General features: G+C 34.0%; 3 protein-coding genes across 10 annotated transcripts; 2 read left to right on the top strand and 1 right to left on the bottom strand.

Moving 5' to 3' along the window:
* Positions 1 to 229: 229 nt before the first annotated feature.
* Positions 230 to 9,022, top strand: LOC123006462 (potassium voltage-gated channel subfamily KQT member 5-like). Of its 7 annotated transcripts, none has more exons than XM_044400959.1 (18): positions 230 to 442; positions 1,425 to 1,614; positions 3,383 to 3,556; positions 3,690 to 3,824; positions 3,910 to 3,992; positions 4,057 to 4,232; positions 4,286 to 4,411; positions 4,462 to 4,572; positions 4,630 to 4,814; positions 5,039 to 5,098; positions 5,368 to 5,528; positions 5,592 to 5,675; positions 5,738 to 5,808; positions 6,559 to 6,686; positions 6,900 to 6,996; positions 7,045 to 7,376; positions 7,427 to 7,605; positions 8,148 to 9,022. In XM_044400959.1, exons 2-18 carry the CDS (start codon positions 1,460 to 1,462, stop codon positions 8,345 to 8,347), a joined length of 2,457 nt encoding a protein of 818 aa, XP_044256894.1. In that variant the 5' UTR covers positions 230 to 442; positions 1,425 to 1,459; the 3' UTR covers positions 8,348 to 9,022. The 7 variants fall into 7 exon arrangements, with proteins under 7 accessions (XP_044256894.1, XP_044256895.1, XP_044256897.1 ...); XM_044400960.1 differs by lacking the exon at positions 6,559 to 6,686 and adding an exon at positions 5,915 to 6,036; XM_044400965.1 differs by lacking the exons at positions 230 to 442; positions 1,425 to 1,614; positions 6,559 to 6,686 and adding exons at positions 1,642 to 1,861; positions 1,917 to 2,090; positions 5,909 to 6,036.
* Positions 8,998 to 10,012, bottom strand: LOC123006463 (peflin). Its single transcript, XM_044400966.1, has 3 exons — positions 9,870 to 10,012; positions 9,463 to 9,808; positions 8,998 to 9,325 (listed from the first exon to the last, which is right to left on the bottom strand). Exons 1-3 carry the CDS (start codon positions 9,876 to 9,878, stop codon positions 9,099 to 9,101), a joined length of 582 nt encoding a protein of 193 aa, XP_044256901.1. The 5' UTR covers positions 9,879 to 10,012; the 3' UTR covers positions 8,998 to 9,098.
* A 2,011-nt stretch (positions 10,013 to 12,023) lies between these two features.
* Positions 12,024 to 17,257, top strand: LOC123006571 (endoplasmic reticulum aminopeptidase 1-like). 2 transcript variants are annotated; one of them, XM_044401152.1, is made up of 14 exons: positions 12,024 to 12,597; positions 13,321 to 13,416; positions 13,504 to 13,659; positions 13,699 to 13,887; positions 13,939 to 14,224; positions 14,273 to 14,453; positions 14,502 to 14,727; positions 14,775 to 15,178; positions 15,227 to 15,385; positions 15,434 to 15,668; positions 15,720 to 15,903; positions 15,958 to 16,179; positions 16,227 to 16,722; positions 16,772 to 17,257. In XM_044401152.1, exons 1-14 carry the CDS (start codon positions 12,504 to 12,506, stop codon positions 16,913 to 16,915), a joined length of 3,072 nt encoding a protein of 1,023 aa, XP_044257087.1. In that variant the 5' UTR covers positions 12,024 to 12,503; the 3' UTR covers positions 16,916 to 17,257. The 2 variants fall into 2 exon arrangements, with proteins under 2 accessions (XP_044257087.1, XP_044257086.1); XM_044401151.1 differs by lacking the exon at positions 13,321 to 13,416 and having other exon boundaries at positions 13,417 to 13,659.
* Positions 17,258 to 22,215: the final 4,958 nt, after the last annotated feature.

Genomic DNA, 22,215 nt, shown 5'->3' with positions numbered 1-22,215 from the left:
CAGTAAGTAAATGTTTCTGAACGGTACCGAAGGTGCGACTGCTAAACCAGTGTTTCATGTAGATTTAAATAAAAAAAAATACAATTCAATTCAGATTAGGATGATAAAAAATTAATGTTTAATCATATCTTCCCAATTCTTGAAAGAAGTAATCTGGAATATGGGAAATTTGTGTTTTGTAAACGCGGAGACTGTGCAGTATGGAGGATGCGCGTGCTATGACGATTTTCAGTTTTCTCATTACTAATGCTAGTATGAGCATCAGCGGTGATCGGTACGGAAACTCAGTGCCACATACCGTCCGTTTTTCGGGTTAATCCAATAATACCTCCAATTCTATTGATTTATTAACTCTTTGTTAAGATGATGCCGGAGATACCGAAAATTTTTTACTCTTGCGTTATTGCCGCCCCTTCACAACACTCTCATGAATACTTAAATGGTGAATATAGTAGTTTCCTCAACCGGCAATTTCATCCCCCTATTTACCTTGCTGATCCACCTGATTAGAGTTTGTAAGCTTTGAGCCTCGAGTTAACTTCCTTCATCTTACATTTTTTAATATTTGAAAAACTTTCTCATTACTTTCCTACAATCTTAGTTCACATTTCTAACAATTTAACAGGCAATGTTTGTATGAGTTTTTGATCAAAAAACGAAAATTTACGTTATGACAAATATCCCTCAAAATCATCTAGTTAGGGATTGCCAACAAACGAGTTTTATTAATTTTTAACGCTCTATGAATAGAGAAGCACACACCTAATATGCGTTACGAGTGTTAGGAAGATATACTATGTAAATCGAATCGTGGTTGAGCATATCACTAATCACCATCTCTAAAATGATAATTTGATTAGCTCCTATTTAAATAAACAACACCAAAACAAAAAAGTAAATTCTTAATATATTCTAAAACATAATTTTGATAAGCTGATAAACGGATTTTAAATTTTCGTCCTTCAACTATTTAATTCTTTAATCAAAAATAATTACAGTTGTTTTGTAAAAAGAACTAGGTTTATGAAGTGAAGGGGTTAAAAAAGAAGAGAGGGAGCTTTTGGCAATAAGCCAACAATCTTTCGACATTTTGACGACGTTGCTAGTTTTCTGTATATATATTTTGTCTGTGTCAAAAGTCAGAACAACGCACCTAAATAAATTCATTTTATTAGCATAAATATTAGCTTGAAATCGTAAATCAACAACTTGAAAAAAAATTAATAAAAGTAGATGGGCTGCAAATATGGTGGAGGCGCCGGGTGGAAAACTTTACCCTCATGGTGCCTCACTTAAGACTTTTATAATAAACACAAAACAACATATAGTGTTTGTATGTGTGTTATTTTATCTAGAAATCAATTTAGACGTGCTAAAACCACAAATGTTTTTAAGTTGCAAATAACCTTCTGTGTACTTTGCAGATTCTTTGAAAGGAGAATAACGTGTTGTAAGCAAAATGACATCTGGGACTTCTTCGCCTACACCAACGGATTCGCCGTCCTTATCACAACGACCTTTACTCACAGCAATAACTCCAATACCAAAGAAAACTGTTGAGTTTGAAGCCGTGCCAACGAAACGGTCCGATGCTTCAACTAAAGATCCGGAAAGGTAAGTTATTTTTCTGTATGAATGAGTTTCGTACACCTGTCGATGTTTTGATTTTAAATGGCGTTTGATTGGCGTCGCGACGCGGCGCATGCTTAAAGGTATTCGGATGTAATCGTCTCAGTTTCGTTGCTTTGCACGCGCCTCAGTGTGAGCATAAATGCAGATTCCCATCACCTGGTGAAAAGAAACATACGGCGACGGCAACGGTAATGGTGAAAGTGGCAAAGTGTTTGAAATGGTCACACTCGTGAGTGATCGATTTTGTGTATCGTGCGCTTAACTATAACGCTAAGGTCCAGCAGACTAATAATTGATGTTGATGCTGAGGCACATCTTTACTGATGCTGATTGGAGTAATCAAAAGCGGATTCAAGTGCGGTGCACATGGCAGGAAACGTGACTTCGACCACAGTAGTTTTCACATCCGTCGATGTACTAATGTTTACATGCTACTGCCTGGAACACGACTGAATCTGGTACACCTCTTCTTTTTGGTAAATTTAAGTGCGCTTGTCTTTTTTTAAATTATATTAATTGAATGAGCATTAAAAAAATTGTAATTGAAACTAAGACAAGATTTAAAAAATATAAAGGGATAAAGATTAATAAGATCACGATTGTTAAAAATATGTACTGAAGCGGAAATTGGTAAATTTGAACAGCACAATACAATGAAATGGGGTCCGCGCTATTCAGTGTTTAGTTTAAAGTGTTTAAAAATAACAAAACTTCCCACGTAAATTAACTGAGTAATTTATGTGGTTATTGTGCATAATATAATCCTGTTTAATTACATATTTAAATATTTTGACAAAGAAAATTGATCGATATCTAATATTTGAAAAGTTATTTAACTCATACGTAGATAAACTGCAAAAGGTATATAAAGTTACATTTCTATAAAAATAGAATAAAGAAAATAATTAAATGGTTGATTGTTTCTAAACATCGTGATGGTAGTTCGTTATTGATTTTTAAATAAACAAATTCCTGAATTAAGACCCATTGTGTAGCAAAGAATAACAAACATCATAAAATAATCTAAGCTCTTCATCGTAATAAAAAAAACCGGATACTTTTAGTTAATTAAATTTAGATTATAAAACGAATATCGCATCATCTAATCTGGAGTTTTTAGGTAGGCCAACAGGAAATCTCTGAGCGTCAGGCTTGACTACCACACCCTGCACTGCATCTATCAGTAATTCGGCAACAGAGCATTTTCCTATTGATTTTAATAAACGTAAATGTTTTTGTAAAATGCGTAGGCGTTATGTACAGAGCGAACTCTATTTAGAGTTTGTAGAAAACATAGATTTACCGACTTATGTTCAATATCTTAATTTGCTGCAATTCTGCATCTTGCTACTCCAAGAAATCATCCGTCCCACTAATATTTTTTATCAGGTTTAGTGTTAACAAATTAATGGCATTTTTAAACATATTGTAAGCTTTTTACCAGAACAGATTTTTCGCAAATGCCAAGTCAATTATTGTTGCAGATACATAATTATGTGTTACGTGTGGCACTTTGACCCTTTACCGAGATTTTTTAGATCAATACTTTTATAAAAAAAAAAAAACGAGTTTAAATAAAATGTATGACCCACATTGGCCCTTATAACAATAAAAAATGTAAAAACTATTTTCTTATAAATATGAAAAAAAAAAACTAAATAAAGTAGAAAAGTTTCTCGTATTGATTGAAAAACATTTTATTCTAAAAACAAGGGATTCAACAATTGTTATTTGTTGAAATTTGTTGTAGTTTGACGTTACGGCAAAAACGCGGCCGTCTTACACAACCCCGGATGAGTCTTCTTGGTAGACCGCTCAATTATAGAGCTTCACGCCGAGATGCTCGCTATCGTCGAATTCAAAGTCGAGTTTATAACTTCCTAGAAAGACCTCGGGGGGTCGCTATTTTCTACCACATGATAGTGTAAGTAACGGAAACTCTGCTAATTGAATTTATCCAGTCCCGGAAACAATTTTGTACCAACTTATTCAATTTACGAAAGAAAAATGGGATAAAAGGAAAAAATGTTAGTAGTTAATTTGAAAAATCTTTTCAGTTTCTTGATGGTTTTTACATGTTTAACATTGAGTGTATTTTCAACGATTGAAACTTATGAAGATATGACTGTTCAAGTTTTAACTTACATGGAATCGTTCGTCGTTATTTGGTTTGCTATCGAATTCAGCCTAAGGTAATACATAATTCTGTTTTAAATTTCTGAGATATGATGTTTGATCGATTTTTCAAACAAATATTTGATTTTGTTTACATATCAGGCTCTGGTCTTCGGGATGTCGCTCCCGCTACCAGGGATATATTGGCCGCCTTAAATTTCTTAGACGTCCGTTCTGTATTATTGGTAAGTTATTTCCAGTGTAAAAAAACTATCTTTTTTAATTTAATTTTTCAACAATTAACTCTAGATGTTATAACAATTGTGGCTTCCATTGTTGTATTGGTCATGAGATCTCGCGGTCAAGTTTTAGCGACCAGTGCTCTTCGTGGTTTACGATTTTTCCAAATTTTGCGGATGGTACGAATGGACCGTCGCGGTGGTACTTGGAAATTATTGGGCTCAGTCGTGTACGCACATAGACAAGTAATAAGTAGTTTTTGTTCAAATCTGAAGACAACTACATTTTTCTCTTGCAGGAACTTATCACTACGTTATACATAGGATTTTTGGGTTTAATTTTCGCCTCATTTTTGGTGTTCCTTGCAGAAAAAGACGTAAATAAAAATTTCTCAAACTTTGCGCAAGCTTTGTGGTGGGGTGTCGTAAGTTTTTTATTTGTAAAAATAATCATCATCTACACTTTTTAATTTAGATTACATTGTGCACTGTTGGTTATGGGGATATGGTTCCAGAAACGTGGCAAGGCAAAATAATTGCTTCTTTCTGTGCTTTACTTGGTATATCGTTTTTTGCGCTGCCGGCTGTAAGTTCTACTTGCAATTACAAAGTACTACATACAATTTGGGTGTACATATTTTAGGGTATTTTGGGATCCGGTTTTGCTTTAAAAGTTCAGCAACAACAGAGGCAAAAGCATATGATTAGGAGACGACAACCAGCAGCAATGCTAATTCAGTCACTTTGGCGATGTTACGCAGCCGATGAGCACTCCCTTTCAATAGCTACGTGGAAAATTCATCAAGTTCCTTTACCCAGTCCGCCTTCGTAAGTGATACATTTTTACTAGATTTGTACATATTTTCGTTAAATAGAAAAGCTCTTACGGTATACCTAGAACTAACACAATAATAAAAATAAATTACTTTTGAAATAAACTACTAGAAAAACAAGAATTAACTAGAATTAGAATTAACTATCCTGTGCTTTATTATCTATACTGTCTATTTGTTCCTATTTCTCACTCTGTTTTCAACTTGCACGTTTCCCAGAATTAAATTACAAGACACTGATAAGGTGACAGAGAAGATTACATCTATTTCTTCTGTTGTGTAAGTGTGCTGTACATACCTACGTACCAAATATTAAAGCATGATTCTGCATGAAACGTCCATTATTTCTGATTACATTTTCTTGCTGGTTAATTTATTGCAAAAACTTTAAACTGGTGTTGCGAACATTTACAATAAGTTAACAAGCATTTTTTCCAATTTTGCAGGTAAGTTCTCTTCACTCTCGTCTCATAATACATCAGAAAATTTTCGCTTTTCATTAACACGTTTTTCCTAATTTTAACTAAATATTTCGTTGGTTATTTTAGACGAGTGTCGAGCAGTTTTAAGCACAATGCATCATTTGTGAGTCGATTACCGACAATTCGTCGCCACAAAAGCACTTCACTTCACTCTCCGTCGATGCAAAAAGGACCACCAAGAAGTGGTAGAAGTTTCGTGGATTTAAACGCATCAGCAGAAAATTTAGGTAGATTACGACAGTAGTTTTTGCATATTTGGCCGTAAAATACAAAATAGTTGATGTTAACAGGAGTCAGTAACAACGGATCGCGAAATTTAAGCCATAGTGAAGATTCAGTTGCAGAGACGATGCTTTCGAAAAAAAATTCCGACGGTAAATATTTTTTTATAGGCTTTCGGACAATTTTTTGGGTAATTATTTATTTTTTTTTCTAGATGAAGACGACGAACCGAGATATATACAGTTAACGAATCAACACAAAGGTGCAATCCGGGCTATTCGTAAGGTAGGCAGCTTTTACCTATATTGCACTTTTATATGATCGTTTTATCACTCATTTCCATAGCGAACCAGCAATATTGATTCGATGTTTCATTATTATTTAGATGAAGTATTTTGTAGCAAGGCGAAAATTTAGAGAAGCTTTGAAACCATACGATGTCAAAGATGTGATAGAACAGTACTCAGCCGGCCATGTTGATTTACTTGGCAGAGTGAAAAACGTTCAAGCTAGGTACACTCTGGTGTATTTCGAAGGTTGATTGTGTAGTTTTCCTTGGAATTACATAAAGTCAATCAGTTTTGATATACATACAAACCGAGTGGATTTTCTAAAACGAAACATCTAACAAATTTCCATGTCTTGCAAAAGCAGTCACTATTACAGTTTTGGAAAGGTGTATTGTTTTATTCGCCACTCTGTATATCATACAATCCAATCAACCTTTTTGTATGTCTGCCTTATCTGTCGTCTTCGATTGACGATTCTGACTTTAAAAATATATAATGCTACTTGATTGTGTGTGTGGCCGTCACTAATCACTAATCACCAACCACTGAAACAAGTTATTCGCATGCTGACTGTGGGTTCCTTTAGTGTTTGACACGTAAATTTCTCATATGTGTAAAAAATTTAAATGTATTTATATATTGAAAATTTAGATTACATATGATAATTAAATATAAAAATTCATGCATATATGTTATACGAGTATGTATCTAAAAATCATGTATGTACCTCGCTTTGTGTGTGTAGCTCAAGTATTTTGTGGCACGAAAGAAGTTTAGAGAGGCCTTGAAGCCATATGACGTTAAAGACGTTATAGAACAATATTCGTCTGGGCATGCAGATCTTTTGAATAGAGTGAAAAACTTACAGTTCAGGTAAGATGCCTGAACCAAATAGGTTCTATTTATTTTGGAAATGTTTTCAAAAATGGAATTATAAGAAAAGCTCTCACAATGCATGAGTGTTTATTTTGCACTTTGCTCTGATTCACATAAAATGTCCCAAAACCAAAGCTTGAGCATGTATATATTGTCCCGCAAAGTAATGCCTATTACATCTATAAAGGTTTAACGCATGTCCTATTACAGATTAGATCAAATCCTAGGAAAACAAGGCTCCAAGGCAAAAGATGTTTATGCTTCCAAAATCAGTTTAGCGTCTCGCGTAGTCAAAGTTGAAAGACAAGTAGGTAAAAAACATAAAAAAAATTTTTTACTATGTGTGCTTTTTTAGGTAGATGACATAGAGTCTAAGATTGACCAGCTTCTAGAACTTTATATGGAAGACCGAAAACGCTTCCTCTCTCTTCCTTACATCCAATCAACCGCCGAAAAAAACACCACTTCCTCTAGTACAACTGTCAATCTAAGTTCCTCGATCATGACAAATCCGTCAAGTACAATCCTTAAACCTAAACCAATTCTTGTAGAGAAACAATCATCCGAACCAAGTTCACCAATCACAAAAAGTTTTAAAGAACCTTCAACGACAACAGCAACTAAACGACCAATGCATCGCGGATATTCCGATCTCGGCAATCGCATTAAAAAAAGAGTTACGTTAAGGTTTTGTTTACTTTTCCACCGAAAACCATTTCCATATCACTTATTTGCAGTTCAATTTCGTCGAATTATATGCGTCCAACGGATAGCATGTCCTACGACGGCGAAGTAGTCATTGTGGTCCCTCCCATTAACAGTTCAGCGTCGACAGTTGGTGGCAATACTGATGTTATCATAGGATCTACACAAGAACGGGATTTAGGGAGCCCAAGGACGGCCACAGAAAGCTCTGGTAAATGTTGTTTCATGAAAATTTTATTTAGAATGCCCCTATATTGCTTACTAATATTTTTCAGCTTCTTATGATGGTTATTCATCATCTACGTCCTTGTAGTGATGATTGCGGACTAATAAGATAGTTTCTGTGAGTTTAACGCAAATGTCGTTGGATATTCTACGTTTACCTCTCATATAATGTGGAATGTGCATGTAGTTTTCCTCAAATCGCGATCCGAACATTATAAATGAAAATTTTTAATAATACATAACCTATTTAGCTCCTCTCCGTAATAAACCGCTAACCAGTGCTAAATAAAAATGAACTGAACATAACTAACAGCGGTCGTCGACGAAGATTTCGCCATAAACTTTAATAAATATTAATCTTGTAATGCGCGTAATCATGTATTTTTTATTCTCGATGTTGAAACTATAAAAACTATCTGTTTCTTGATCCTCTAGTAACCGTTAGTAGAGTATATTCGTCTGTAATGACAAACCCTGTAGCGAAACTGTACAAATTCTTAAATAATTATCATTTGTTTTTTTCTACAGGAGTGAGAAAGTTAACTCGAAATCGGAATTGTGAAGAAGATGAAGTCGACGCAACGGAAAAGCCGTTACTATGTCGTTCGAAGTCAACAGAAATACTCATTACGCCAACGACATTAGAAACTACCAGAGAAGAATTTTATGATAATAAACTACAAACTAATTTACAATCAAAGAACAAATTTTTAAAAGACGATGTATGACATAATTTAAATTTGTTATTAGTTTATATAATATGAACGTTAAAATTTAATAAAATGTAAATTATTATAGATTTTTGGACCTAAAACTTGCGAATATTTTAACATGTACTGAACTTAGGGCACAATAATGACGCTTATTAATATAAAAAATATATTTGAAAAATTTGTACTTCTTCACATACGATAAAAATTTGCTGTAGGGTGTTATAGCTGTGATTTGTTTTGACGTTTTATACTGAAACTTTACAGGGACATTTGCCAATGCTTTGTAGATTAATTCATTTACGCTTCAACAAGTGAATTTTAACAGCAAATTGTATTTACAACGACCACACTATACTCCTAACACTTTTATATCACTTAGAAATAAAAACGAATATAATATGTACTGACTAATAAACAATCAACGACTTTAAAAAATGTGCTGCTGAAATTCACTTTTAACGAGTAAACTGTAAGTACATACTGTTAAAAATTAGGTATTTAAAAATGTACGTAAAATATTGTGATTAATTTATAATTTACTATAGACACTTAACGACAGTAATATTTTTTGACCCAATCCATTGCCAACTGTTGTTATAAGTATTTATTTGCTTAAACATGATGTAAAACATCTACTGTACGGAATTTTTAATGAAACAATTTAGAGAGTAACAAGTTTTATTAATTTAATTGTTCCTACAAAAAGATTATATCTTAAATTAACTCTAACATATAATGGAATTGAACGAATTAAAATAATAAGAAATCATATGGAACAGTTTATCGCAACACTGAGAAAATCTTCAAATCCAATTGTAATAATTCCCTTCATTTCGCTATCTCTTGAGCGGAAAGCCTCAGTGAACCGTTGTATTTGTACACAAAGTACAATAAACTGGTCTACTGACATTCGTTTGTGATTTTGTAGGTCGCTTTTGGCAATTAAAAATTTTATAAATTCGGGAGAAAATTTAAATCCCATTTGTTGTAGCGCTGAAAAATACCATCTAGTAATATATGCAACATACAATACAGTACCGCAGTATTCCGTAACATAATTATAAAAAAATACATTTCCGGTCCGTTATTGGCAATAGATGTAGAAGAAAAAAAAATGTTCATTTAATTACCTTGGGCAAGTTCTGGCTCTTCAATATGTCCTGACTGGTCTCTATCATAGTTTTTAAACACAGCTAACCACTGATTAATGTAGGTAAAAAGTTGTTGGAATTCGTTAATATCAATTGTTCCTGTTTTGTCTCTATCAAACATCCCAATCATAAGTTTGCAAGCAACATCAGTAAAATTTTTTCCCTGGCCATTGACAAGAGCACTTTGCAATTCTTGCCAATTTATTTGACCAGAACGATCTTTATCTACTGTATTAAACCACTGTTGAACATCGGGGCTTATAGCTCCTTGACTGTACCCAGGGGCAGCCCCACCAGGATATCCTTGGTATCCACTACCGAGATTCTATTTAACAAATTACAATTATAATAATAATGTAATTTATTACAGTTCTAGGGTTACTTACACCGTACATTATGCTTGTAACACGTAAGGTTACGAATAAAATATATTATAAATTTTCAAACATTTGTATAAACAATTATTAATCACTAAAAACTCACTGCTGTCAATTTTCGACACAGCAAACAGAGAATTCTCGGCTGACAAGTGACAAAACAGAGCAAGAATATAGCCATGCGAGAATGTAAATTTACGAGAATTCTCCAAATTAAGAAAACGGTGATGATTTGTTAGTGGCCGTATAATTTATTAAATTTTCAGTAGAAATGAAATTTGGTTTACCCGACGGGCCGTTAAGTTTGAATGAATTCTAAAAAAAATTTAAACTCCGAAATAAATTTTTATCTGCTTGATTTAGGACAAAGAATGAATAAAACCATTAACTTCGTCGCGACGTTTCGATACCTTTATTGTATCTTCCTCAGGCAAAGAATTTTCGTTGGCTGAACGTGGGAGGCATGACACAGTCACAGATTATCTGGTTCCATAAGATGGGACTCTCTTCCATTTATGAATGAAAATAAAATCCGCGTCGCCGTGACCTCGGTGGGTCGACTGTGATTGGCTAATCCAGAATATGGCGTATTTATGAATGATTTGAATTAGATTATTTGGTGAGATTGTTGTTACTATTGCACATATTGACACCACCCTTATATTCTTGGTTGCTGAGATATCGATGATCAAAGACAAAAGAATCTTTTTTCATTTAAAGATATCTCAGCGACAAATTAACGTAAAGAGAATATTCTCTTTCATATGAAAAAAGCATATTAAAGATGAATGAACAGGCTATCCGGCATATGCATTGACTTAACTTAAAAAAAATCCCACGTCCGTGGACCAATCCCACGTCCGTGGACCAATCCCACGTCCATGGACTAAAAGTAAAAACAAGAAAATTTAGAATTTTTTTCTTTTGCTATTACTTAGGATTACGTGATAACCGTAGCACAGAAATTTTTTTTGCCAAAAGGTTTCAAAACTAAAAACTTAAAGCTTTAACATACTTTTTTTAAAATCTCGATTCGATGAGTTACAACCTCTCAAAAATCACCAAAAAATTTAGAAAAATGTATTGTTCCTTTAATTTTTTGGATTAGTATAGTATACATAGTAGTATAGTATTATTTAAAGAACATATAATAATGGTAAAGGTGATTAAAAAACTCGTCCACAACTCATTTTAAACTTCACCTTCGTGAATAAAAGCCATTACGTGAGTAGAATATCACTACTATGAAATATTTTCGATTTTTTACTTAAAACTTTGTCAATACTTTGCAAGCCATACAGGAAAAAGTCGTAGAATATGACTTTATATTCCAGGGAGTGTAATAATATAAACTAAATTATGTGTCTATGTATACGCCATAAATAACATTATTATTTAGATAATAAATAATTTATCTACTATCAATAATTTTAAAATCAAATAAAACCGAATAATATGTTTTAAATAATTGCTCCAAGCAGAAAGCATTTTTCTGACATTACAGATTGAGTTTATGTTGCTACAGATTTTACTTTATCACTTTTGTGCGATAAAACTCAGCTTTACGGTACTCCTTTGGGTTTTGTAATGTTTAACAGTTCCTGCGAATAGCATTGTAGGTAAACTGTATCAGGAGTTTTATTAAACAAAATCAAACAATTTTATTAACATGAACATGACACATTTAAGCTTCTGTCAGCATTAATAAGTTTACTTTTGCTTTTACTATATTCACTATATTTCTTTATGCTAAAGTAAAATCAATTTTTTTTTGCAAATCTCATTATTTTTATTCATACTAGCTAATATTTCGTTAAAACTTGTTTTTAAATTTGCACGATTACTGGAAATACATAATAGAGCAGGTAGCAATATTTTTTTTTTTTTTTAATTAATTAAAGTGGATTTAAAATACATTCCAAACTAGTTAAATGTATAAAAATCAATGTGTGAGATAAGTTTTGGTAGATTTTATTCCCGAATTGAATAATTTGGTATACATAATTGGGATTTTACGATAGAGGAGAAGCTTTAAGCGCAAGCTCGCGTAGTATTAGATCAATACGAAAGCTTGTCACGTGTTAGGATCCCTCGCGTGAAAATTATGAGGGGACGGGCGGCATTACCTATTGATAGAGGGTTAAACAAGTATAGGGGATGCAATAGGCAACATTACGTTTGTAATCGAAAATCAATACTGCATCGGCTACATGTAGTTTAAGAACAAACTCGGCACTTTAAAAGTCGACTGGAAGTAATTCGGTTGCGAGAGTATAACCAATGGAAATAGGCGTCGCAGTCGTCGGATTCCGTTGAGTTGCCGGCGACCGATGTGCTTTTTGCGCTTTACAACAAAGAGACGCGTCGCACGGATAATTCGGGTGATGTTTTGTGTTTCTAATAGTGTAAGTTCCTGAGCGTCGATTGCTATCAACAGGTACAATACCTAGTGAGTTGATAGCATGTGTATGTCGATCAGTTCCCTTCAATTTATAACGTTGGATTAGTAGAATAGGATTGATTATAGTTTAGTAGATGGTTGCCTCGTTACTTAAGGCAAAAGGTCTCCTCTTATCTGCATAGTTATAGCAGTTGAGTTGTTGCTATGTAGAATGTCCATGATTGACTGGTCCGATTAACACCATGCCCCAAGGTTCTCCGTCACCAGCGGACGTGATCCGGCTGGAACCCATGGGAAGGTTCAAGCAAACTCAAAACGGCAATGTGCGACTACAAGGTGGGTTCAATTCAAGTCCAAAGCTCGACAACCGCCTCGCAGTCCAAATCTCGACACAGTCCCACAGCTTAATCCCGCTTAAAACGTGTTATAGATTAGTCGTAACTTTGTTAAAGGGCACCAAGTGATAAGTGCTAGTCTTTTTGGTCCAACTGGGCCTTGCACGTCTCACTAATCAATTAATATACACTTTATTTCAACTGCATGATTGATAAAAATGTAGTGGTTTTCAAATAAGTCATGTCGAAACCAGCACGTGGTTGCATGCGCGAATTGCGCCCTTTTGAGTCCGTTTTGCGAAAAGATCAAAACATTGCCGCCCTTTCGCGACGGCACATGCGTCTAACTCCAGTAAAAACGACGCAGGTTTTCGTGTTCCGGAGGGTCCGGTGCGGTGCTAAAGTACAGCTTCGTCTAACGCGTCTCATGTCCTTTTAATTAAAACCAAACAATATCACGTAAAGTACAACAATTATCATCAAAAACGCCGTCTAAAAGATTCAGCAATCCCACAAGACAAAAATCAAAAAACTGATGATATCAAAACTATACCTTCTGACCAAAACGAGGTGTTCAACAGTAAATATAATGTAGTTAATAATTGTCTTTCTTCCTCAAGTGCTTAGTTTTCGAGTCCAAATCTTAATCCATCCAAGTAAATCGTGTAATAGTTAAGAGTTACTGTGGAGGGTAGGAATCGAGAGTCCCTGGTTAAGGTTTCAGTAGTTACTGGAGACCACAGCATCGAGGCAGTTGTCTGGAGACGCGGAGAAACAGTGATGAGCGAACAGGATGTTGACGATGTTGCGTTTCTTACAGGTACAAATCATACCGCACAAATAAATCACTCCATCTGTCAATCATCACCACTCATTCATAATACCTGTGACACAGGCGGTGTTGCAGGAAATGAAAGTCCTGCTGGTGCCACTAAGAAAAGTTTATATGAAAATAATGGTGTCGCGGCTTGCTCTCATAATAGAGCACTTTGTATTGCAACTGTCGTCTTTGCTCTTCTCTTCACAATTGCTGTCATCATCGCTTTCACAGGCCCACAAAGTGGTAAGTCCAAAATGTTTTTAAGATTACTAAAAAAAGCAGATTGTACTTGTGCCGGTGAAAAACCTCCAAATTTCGTTGACGAGCGTTGGAACGTGACCAAGGCTTTCCCTCCAAGAGCTACAAATGGCCAGATTTTCCCCTGGAACAACATCCGTCTTCCTACTTTCGTAAGACCCACACGTTACAACATCACGATCCATCCAAATCTCACTACGCTCGAAGTCAAAGGTAAAAAACTCAAGTCACAATTAGTCTTAAAGTACAAAAAACAATCGATAGGTCAAGTTTCCATCGAATTCCATGTAGAAAAAGAAACACGTTTTATAGTACTACATAGTAAAAATTTAACAATCGGTGATAAGATGGTCCAAGATAAGAAAGGACATCATCTGAAAGTAGTTAAGATGTTGGAATACACAGGAGCTCAACAGCTCTATATCGAAATAAAAGATGCATTTCGAAAAAAACACAATTATACTATAAACTTTAGGTTTACTTCTAAATTAGGTAGAGAATTCGAAGGTTTTTATATTTCTAGTTATATCAACAATGATGGAGAAAAAAGGTAAGTTTGGTAATTTTCTGAATAATGAAAGTTATAAGCCTTTTATAGATATTTGGCTACAACACATTTCGAACCAACTTATGCTCGAGCTGCCTTCCCATGTTTTGATGAGCCAAATTTTAAAGCAAAATTCAAAATGTCTATTTTTAGAGATAGATTTCATATAGCTCTATTTAATACGCCTGTTATTAATACTGAAGACGTTGGGTTCTACATGGGAACCGGACTTGTAAGAACAAAAAAATCATTTTTCTTTCTCTCTTGAAAAAAATTCTAGCTCAGAGACGATTTCGAGGAATCGGTCAAAATGAGTACTTACTTGGTCGCCTTTATAATATGTGATTACACACACCTCAGTCGACAAACGCAAAGAGGTGTTTCAGTATCTATATATACACCTCCTCCTTACATTTCTCAAGCATCTTTCGCTCTAAACACCACAACTCACATTCTCAACTATTTTGAAGACTTCTTTGGAGTTCCATATCCTTTACCAAAACAAGGTAACAATTAAGTGTGGAAACTTCAGATTTTGATCTGTCTTTTGCAGATTTAGCTGCGATTCCCGATTTTGCCACGGGTGCAATGGAAAATTGGGGATTGATTACTTACAGAGAAACTGCCATTTTATATGACCCAATAGAAACTTCCACAGTGGCACATCAGTACGTGGCTATTGTGATTGCCCACGAACTTGCCCATCAATGGTTTGGAAATCTCGTCACAATGAAATGGTGGAACGACCTCTGGCTAAATGAGGGATTTGCAAGTTATTTGGAATATTTAGGAGTTGATAATCTATTCCCAGAATGGAAGATGATGGAACAGTTTATTTTAGATAAAACTCAACCTGCTCTTGCCTTAGATGCTCTATCTAGCAGTCACCCCATTTCAGTAGCTGTACATGACCCCGCGGAAATCGAAGCTATTTTTGATACCATCTCTTATAGCAAAGTAAATAACAATAACATATACTTGTAAGTAATATAATGTGGTTTCTAGGGTGCCGCAATTTTATACATGTTAAGCAAATTTCTTCAACAAGAAACTTTACAAAATGGCCTTAATGATTATCTAAGTACTTATAAATATAGTAACGCCGATACCAAAGATCTTTGGAATGTCTTCAGCAGAAATTCGAATCAATCATTAGAAGTTATGGTAAGTCCTGTGTTGAATTCATTGACAGATTTTCACGCAAATATTTAGACAATTATGGATACATGGACACAACAAATGGGTTTTCCGTTAATTACAATTAGTAGAGAAGATAATGAAGTACTTGTGAGCCAAGAACGGTTTTTATTGACCGTAGAGAGTGCAAATAGTTCGATTAGAAACTCCCCAAAGTCAAAATTTGATTACAAATGGTACGTTCCTTTCACATATATCACAAATAATGACACACAAACGGTCTATAACGTATGGATGAACATGACAGACGGTAAGTATCTATTGTTTTAAGACAAAAGCGTATTCAAAGGAGGAGTTTCAGTTCGGTTTGAACTGGATCCAGATATAACTTGGATAAAAGCAAATGTAAACCAGTCGGGATTTTACCGCGTCATGTATGATGAAGCAATGTGGAGATCGTTGGTTAACGTTTTGCGTACCAACCATACAGTATTTAATCCAGCTGACAGGGCAAATTTGATTGATGACGCATTTACCTTGTGCCGGTAAAATCATTATGTTTAACCCATTAGCATGATCCTATTGTAATGTAATTATAGGGCTGGTTTGCTAAATGCTAGTATCCCACTCGAATTATCTTTGTATTTGTCAAAAGAACGGGATTACGTACCATGGGCTACCGCAATCGAACATTTCCAATCCTGGAGTCGCCGATTATCCGAATCTTTAGCATACAAATTATTTTTGAAATATATGAGACAATTACTGACTCCGGTTGCTAAATATATCGGCTGGGGGAACAAAGGCTCACATCTCGAAAAGTAAGTGTTAAAATTTTACTTTTTCGCAATTTTAACAAAATTGTTAGATTGATGCGTACTCAAATCCTATCAACGGCCATTTTATGCGAACTAAACGAAACTGTGACACGCGCTAAACAGGAGTTTCAAAGATGGATGCACCAAAACGTGTCCATAACTCCAGATTTAAAGGAAGTGGTTTATTCGGCCGGTATAAAATATGGCGGTATGGCCGAATGGCAACACTGCTGGAATCTCTACAACTCGACAACAATTCCCAGCGAGAGAAAACTCCTCCTGAAGGCATTAGGTGTTGCTTCCGATCCTTGGCTCCTTCAAAGATATCTCTTGGAGACTTTGGACCGTAACACAGTAAAGCCTCAAGATGTCAAAATTGTTCTTGCCGTAGTCGCTGCAAATCCAGAAGGGAGATTATTAGCCTGGAGACATTTGAAAGCGTATTGGCCTACGATGCATTCCTTATTTGGAAATGCTACCTTCATGATGGGTGGTCTCATATCAGCTGTAACTGCTCATTTATCTACGCCGTATGATTATTACGAGGTAAGCCCCTGATTAGGGATTAAGTCGAGATTAGATGGGTTGTTTTAAGGTTTCTACTTATTTCAACGGAATGAATGTGGGTTCGGCAACGAGAGCCTTGGAGCAAAGTCTCGAAACTATTAAGCTCAATATAAACTGGGTGTCGCAGAATGAAGCAGATATATACACGTGGTTGCGTAATTACGTTAAGTAGAGGCTTGTAGGGATTTAATTGTGATGTATTCATTATTTCGATATTATCGTCTTAGGTGATCTATTTTTATGTATATTTTTTATATGTATATATTAAGCGTGCTATTTTCTGTAAAAATGTTTTGTCAATGTTGATATTAATGTGAATTGAGATATTATTTTTATATATTAGATACCTCTAAAATATCGTCTTCTACATATGATTGACTATCATTTTATTCTCAGTGTAGAGTCCTCCACAACTCAATCTAGACTATGTATTAATTTTTTATAACAGCTGTATTTTTATTATACATTCAACACCACAACTGTATGAATGTTTCAAATAAAATGTTTTACCATCCTTTCGTGCTTTGTTTTTTTATAAAGGAGGAGGTTTAAAATAAGTGACATTAGAATGGCAGTTAATATGCTTTTATTTATATCTCGGAATTTTTTTAACATGAAGTCATGCATTACTTCCTGTTTTCGATTAAATTTGGCCAATAAACTCGAGTCGGCGCTTTCAGTCCTACCACAAGCTTACTGGATGTAAATAGAGATGGCGTATCAATTCATTCGCAATAGAACAAAGAAATTAGTATTCATAAGATTTCAAACGAAGTTATGGTTTTAATTAGTAAAATAAATATTAGATTAAAAAATTTCAAAAAACCCTCCATTCTTGTTTGGAAATTAAAGCGTTACATCTCAGCTTTCGCCAGTTTAAAATATTTAATGGCTGTTTTATGGTGTTATTTCTGTATTAAAAATGCTGGTTTTATGATCGTTCAGTTTTCTTTTTACATTCAAATAAAACTGTAACACGTTATTTTTTTTATTAAATTTGCAAGCAACCCTTAAAAATAACGAATTAAGAAATCAAATCTCGAGCAAAAAAGAACTTAAAAATTAATTACAAAGTTTTATTTCTTTTTAAACTTATAATTAATACGTTAGGAATCTTCGACGAGAACATTTTCAAGCGACACAATCAAAATTTTAAATGGGTAAAAAGGTGAAAATTAACTTAATGACTTCCTAATTATATCAAGAAAGAAATTATAAAAGAAGTAGGTAACGACAATAACTTTACAATTTTAATTAGATTACGCATTGTAACTAGATAAAAAATCCGAGATTATAGAAGCTGCACACAATTAATTAAAATTCTGTTTTAATGAGGGTGGATAGAATTAAAAAAAGGTTATTACGTGTCGTTTTTCTTACAAGCTGTAAGAAAAGAATAATTAACTAAGTTTGTTGTTGTTTTTTAGGGTGTTAGATAAAGCGTTTTCGTTCGAAGTTTTCTCTTTTAAAATATTAAATTTTGCGTGGTTTACGTTTCACGTAACTAATGGAGAAATGCGATACTCTTGGTATAATGGAATGTTAAGTTTTTGCTGTGGCATACTGAACAATAATATGTATAATCCACAAGATACAGGAGAAACCCAAAAGTTGGGAAGTGGTGTTTTTGTGCGGTGTAAGGAAGTTGTATCATTTGTTTATCTCGAGTTTACAATACACACAGTTCTTGGTAGAACGGATATAGTTAATGAATGCGTATTAATCTTATTAATAACGTCAATAAATTACGTTTTATTTTGAGTAAGATAACAAGCAGAGGAGATGGATAAATATGTATATCTGGATCCGTTACTTAAACATAATTTTGTTATCTGCATGTCAACAGACGAGCAAGGGAAAGATGATGGAGTAATTTATGAATAAGCCACGGCGTTGCCGAATAAGGGAGTTAAAGTAATATCCAAGCTCATCGCAATGACCACATTGTCCATTAGCAGCACGTTCGAGTGATTACATTAACAGGTGTAATATTCATCTTGCCAGCGACACCTAATCGATACCAGTAATTGATTACATTATAAAGAGTTACTCCAACAAAATTTTACAAAGCTTCACACTTCCCCTAATGAAATACTCCTCCACGCAATTCTCCAACGTGACACTGATACATTTATTCACTTATCCATTCTCCAATAACACCTAAAAACATAATAGCAAAAACTGTTGATATATTCACTACTAAATACAAAGTATCACCAAAAATTCACATCATCCATTATGCCAGTAATGAATTCATAACGTCGAAATTAAAAGTTAACAAACCCAAAGTTGATCTAACAAAAAGTGTCACTCATGTGTGAGTGTTCTAATATGTAAAAAATAAACCATTACCGCAACTCTTCGAGTATTAAATTAAACAGAAAATCGATTCTTCGATTGCTCCGCTATCAAATTATTTAATTAATCATCAAAGTTGGATGGTCAGACACGTTTGTTCCTTAATGTTTATAAATGATTAATTTTACTCGAAGAAAGGTAAACAGTAGAAATGACTTAATCATCATCAAAATTGTTGTTTTGACGTCGGTCAATCAAAACCAATAAGCATAGATTCATTTCCATTAAGGTGATTAATTAGAAACTGGCGAACATTCATAATTGTAAAATCAAAATCCATTAGAATATAACAAGCTCTGAATAATAAAAAACTATGCGCAGTTATATCAAACATAATTTACAATTTGATTTAATTAGCATAAAATACTATTTTCGTTCAAATTATATTTTTATTTGCTACATACGATTAATTTGAAATATTAACTATTAACAGAGCAAATAATTGTTACATATATTTGAGTAATAAAAAATACTGTTTAGCAAATCTTTAATATTATTAAATATTGTTTCACTCATTGGTTTAATCCTGGGTCATTGTGAGATTTTGAATGTGACGTTGCATTCCCAAATCGATAAAAAAGATACATTTGTGTCATCCATTAACTGACTGTCTAGCGTGAAATATAAAAATGTTACGACTAGTATTATATAGAGTTGCTGTGAAAAAGGGGGGCGATAAGATTTAATTGAAACTCCGCCTCCCCTAAACGTTAGCTCTCGCGATAGCGACCCCTATTTCTGCAACTTAGGTGAATCATTCCGAGTAGTTTTTGAAATAATTTTCACATTTAATCTTGGCGTTGTTTTATTGCTATAATTCTGGAAATATAGCACATTCAACTAAATTTATCATATTATTGACAAAATATACTATACCTATCGGTTATAATTATTGAATAAATAAAAACGAATAAAATGAAAGGTTGATTGTCGGACTAAATTTGCAGATTTAAAAGTGTCACAACACACTAACACATTTCCTTAAAAATTTGTAAAATAAATCACATTCATTCAATAGAAGGCTCAGTGATGTGAAAAAATTCTTTCAAGCTTTTACTATAACATTTTACACCGACATTTGTCGTATTATTTCCCATTTCAGTATCTAAGTCAATGAACGCTCAAAAAGAGGTTGTAAAATACATGGTCAGGAGCAAATTTGACTTCAGGGCTCTGTTTAAACTTTTCAGTTTTTTGTATCTTAAATAGTTATCAAGATATCCGCTAGCAAATATTGCACTCTTAAAAAAACAAGGTTTTGTCTCACTGTGCATCATGTGTAAATCCCAAGTTTACCGTAAAAATGATTGTGACAAAATGTTGCTTGTAGATTGAAAACTCTGCTGACTTTTGCAACTTATACCTACCTCTTTGCACCGAACATCGAGATTTGAAGAAAATTTTCACTTCCGCATCACAATAGTCACAAATCTGAATTACTAATTTCGCTTCAATTTTGAATTAAACTAAAATAAAAAGTTGTTCATGATTACTCGCATTATAATAACGGTAGACCTCAAACGGACCACGCACAACCTTGCTTTTAATTTTTGAATGAATTCAAAAATCTGAAGTGATTGATTTTGTACGATATTTGCTAACGAATATCAAAAAAACTATTTGAGATATAAGAAAAAAACGATATCACCTTGTACAAAATTTTATAAGCTTTAATTTATACAAAACTACTTTTTTCGTAACATGTAGCGTATTGTGAAGAATTGTAAAACCACATCTTCTTAAAGCTCCCCTGAACCCCGCTCAGTTTACCACCTATAACTAACCCAAATGCAATCCTAAAGTCAAAAATTCTGATTCTGACTAATTCATGTCTTCAAAAGTAGTTTTCAATTTGGTAAACTAGATTAGAACATCGGTTTTTAGTTACGAGACCATAATACGGCTGTAAACTCACAACCTTTAAATTTGTTTATTTAACAGATTTAGATTAAAGATGACACAACGAAAAGCAGATTTTGGTAAAATTTAAATCCTTAAAATTTTGAGATCAAAAGTAGGTATAGAAAATCGACTCGCAGTTGGAAGACTGTCATAATACATATATTTAAGATAATGGATTGTCATTAATTCATTACCGGAATACCAAATGTATCAAAGCTATATAGGTGATGATAGGTTTGAGCCGAGTCAACATTTCAAATTTGTACAGACAAATCCGTATTCATCTGGCGTAAGCCGTGCCGTGTTATATCATTTTGATTGTATACAGGTCGTGAAGCATTCTTTGTTATTACCTTTGTGGTTTGTAATTTGTTGTAAGTAGATTACAAAAGGTATCTTTATAGGAAGCAACGACCGAAGAAAACGCTACAGATTTATCAATAAGCCGAGTTATTTTGATGGAATGAAAATCGTGCTTTTCCACTTTAAAGTACCATCGAAAGCGAAATAAAATTCCGTGCATTCGAAAAAATAAAACTTGATTGCGGCATGTGGATGATCTTTTTAATTGTCGTCTAGTGGTCCCCTTAGTCTCGTTGAGTTTCCCCGTTGGCAGAATTCAATTATCTTCATTCATTTCTGAAATATCAGACGAGGGCATGAGATTATAGCGGATAAGAGTTCACTAAACACGGCCATAAATAAGTCGGTTGAAAAAGAAACAAAACTCACCCTGTATAGTTATGAAATATGGTTAGAGCCAAATCCTGAATTTAAAAAAGCAGTTTAATCTCAGGGATAATTAACAAAGTGAATGTTTGTGTATCATACATTATTAAGATTGGTGGTTTAACTTCAATCCAGAATTTTTCCTCTTAAATACTTAAATAGATTTAATTGTCTTGTTTGATATCCATGGATGACGACATCACAAACGTCGATCTGTAGTCAGCCACAGGCGTTTGAGGATGAAGTCTTCCCTCTTTGTCGACCCCGAGTGAAATCTTCTGATGGTTGGTGTGTTTCTGTTTGTCAATTGTAGTGCTTTATGAGATGAAGTTTTTAATAAAAAGTTACTACCCTTCAATTTAGCGAGGGATTTAAAGGGCAACATCCCCTTCTTTACGTCCAATGTCTTGAACGGTTCAATTAATTCGAATGGGGAATGCGCTATTACAACAGTTGGAGTGATTATACTCGATATTGTAATAT

Source organism: Tribolium madens, unplaced genomic scaffold, assembly GCF_015345945.1.
Source record: "Tribolium madens isolate multiple individuals breed KSU strain unplaced genomic scaffold, Tmad_KSU_1.1 Scaffold_2;HRSCAF=44;Tcas5.2_LGX, whole genome shotgun sequence".
NCBI classification, from domain to species: Eukaryota; Metazoa; Arthropoda; class Insecta; order Coleoptera; family Tenebrionidae; genus Tribolium; species Tribolium madens.
The sequence above is the reverse complement of the archived record's forward strand: the minus strand, read 5'-3'. Positions and strand labels throughout refer to the sequence as shown.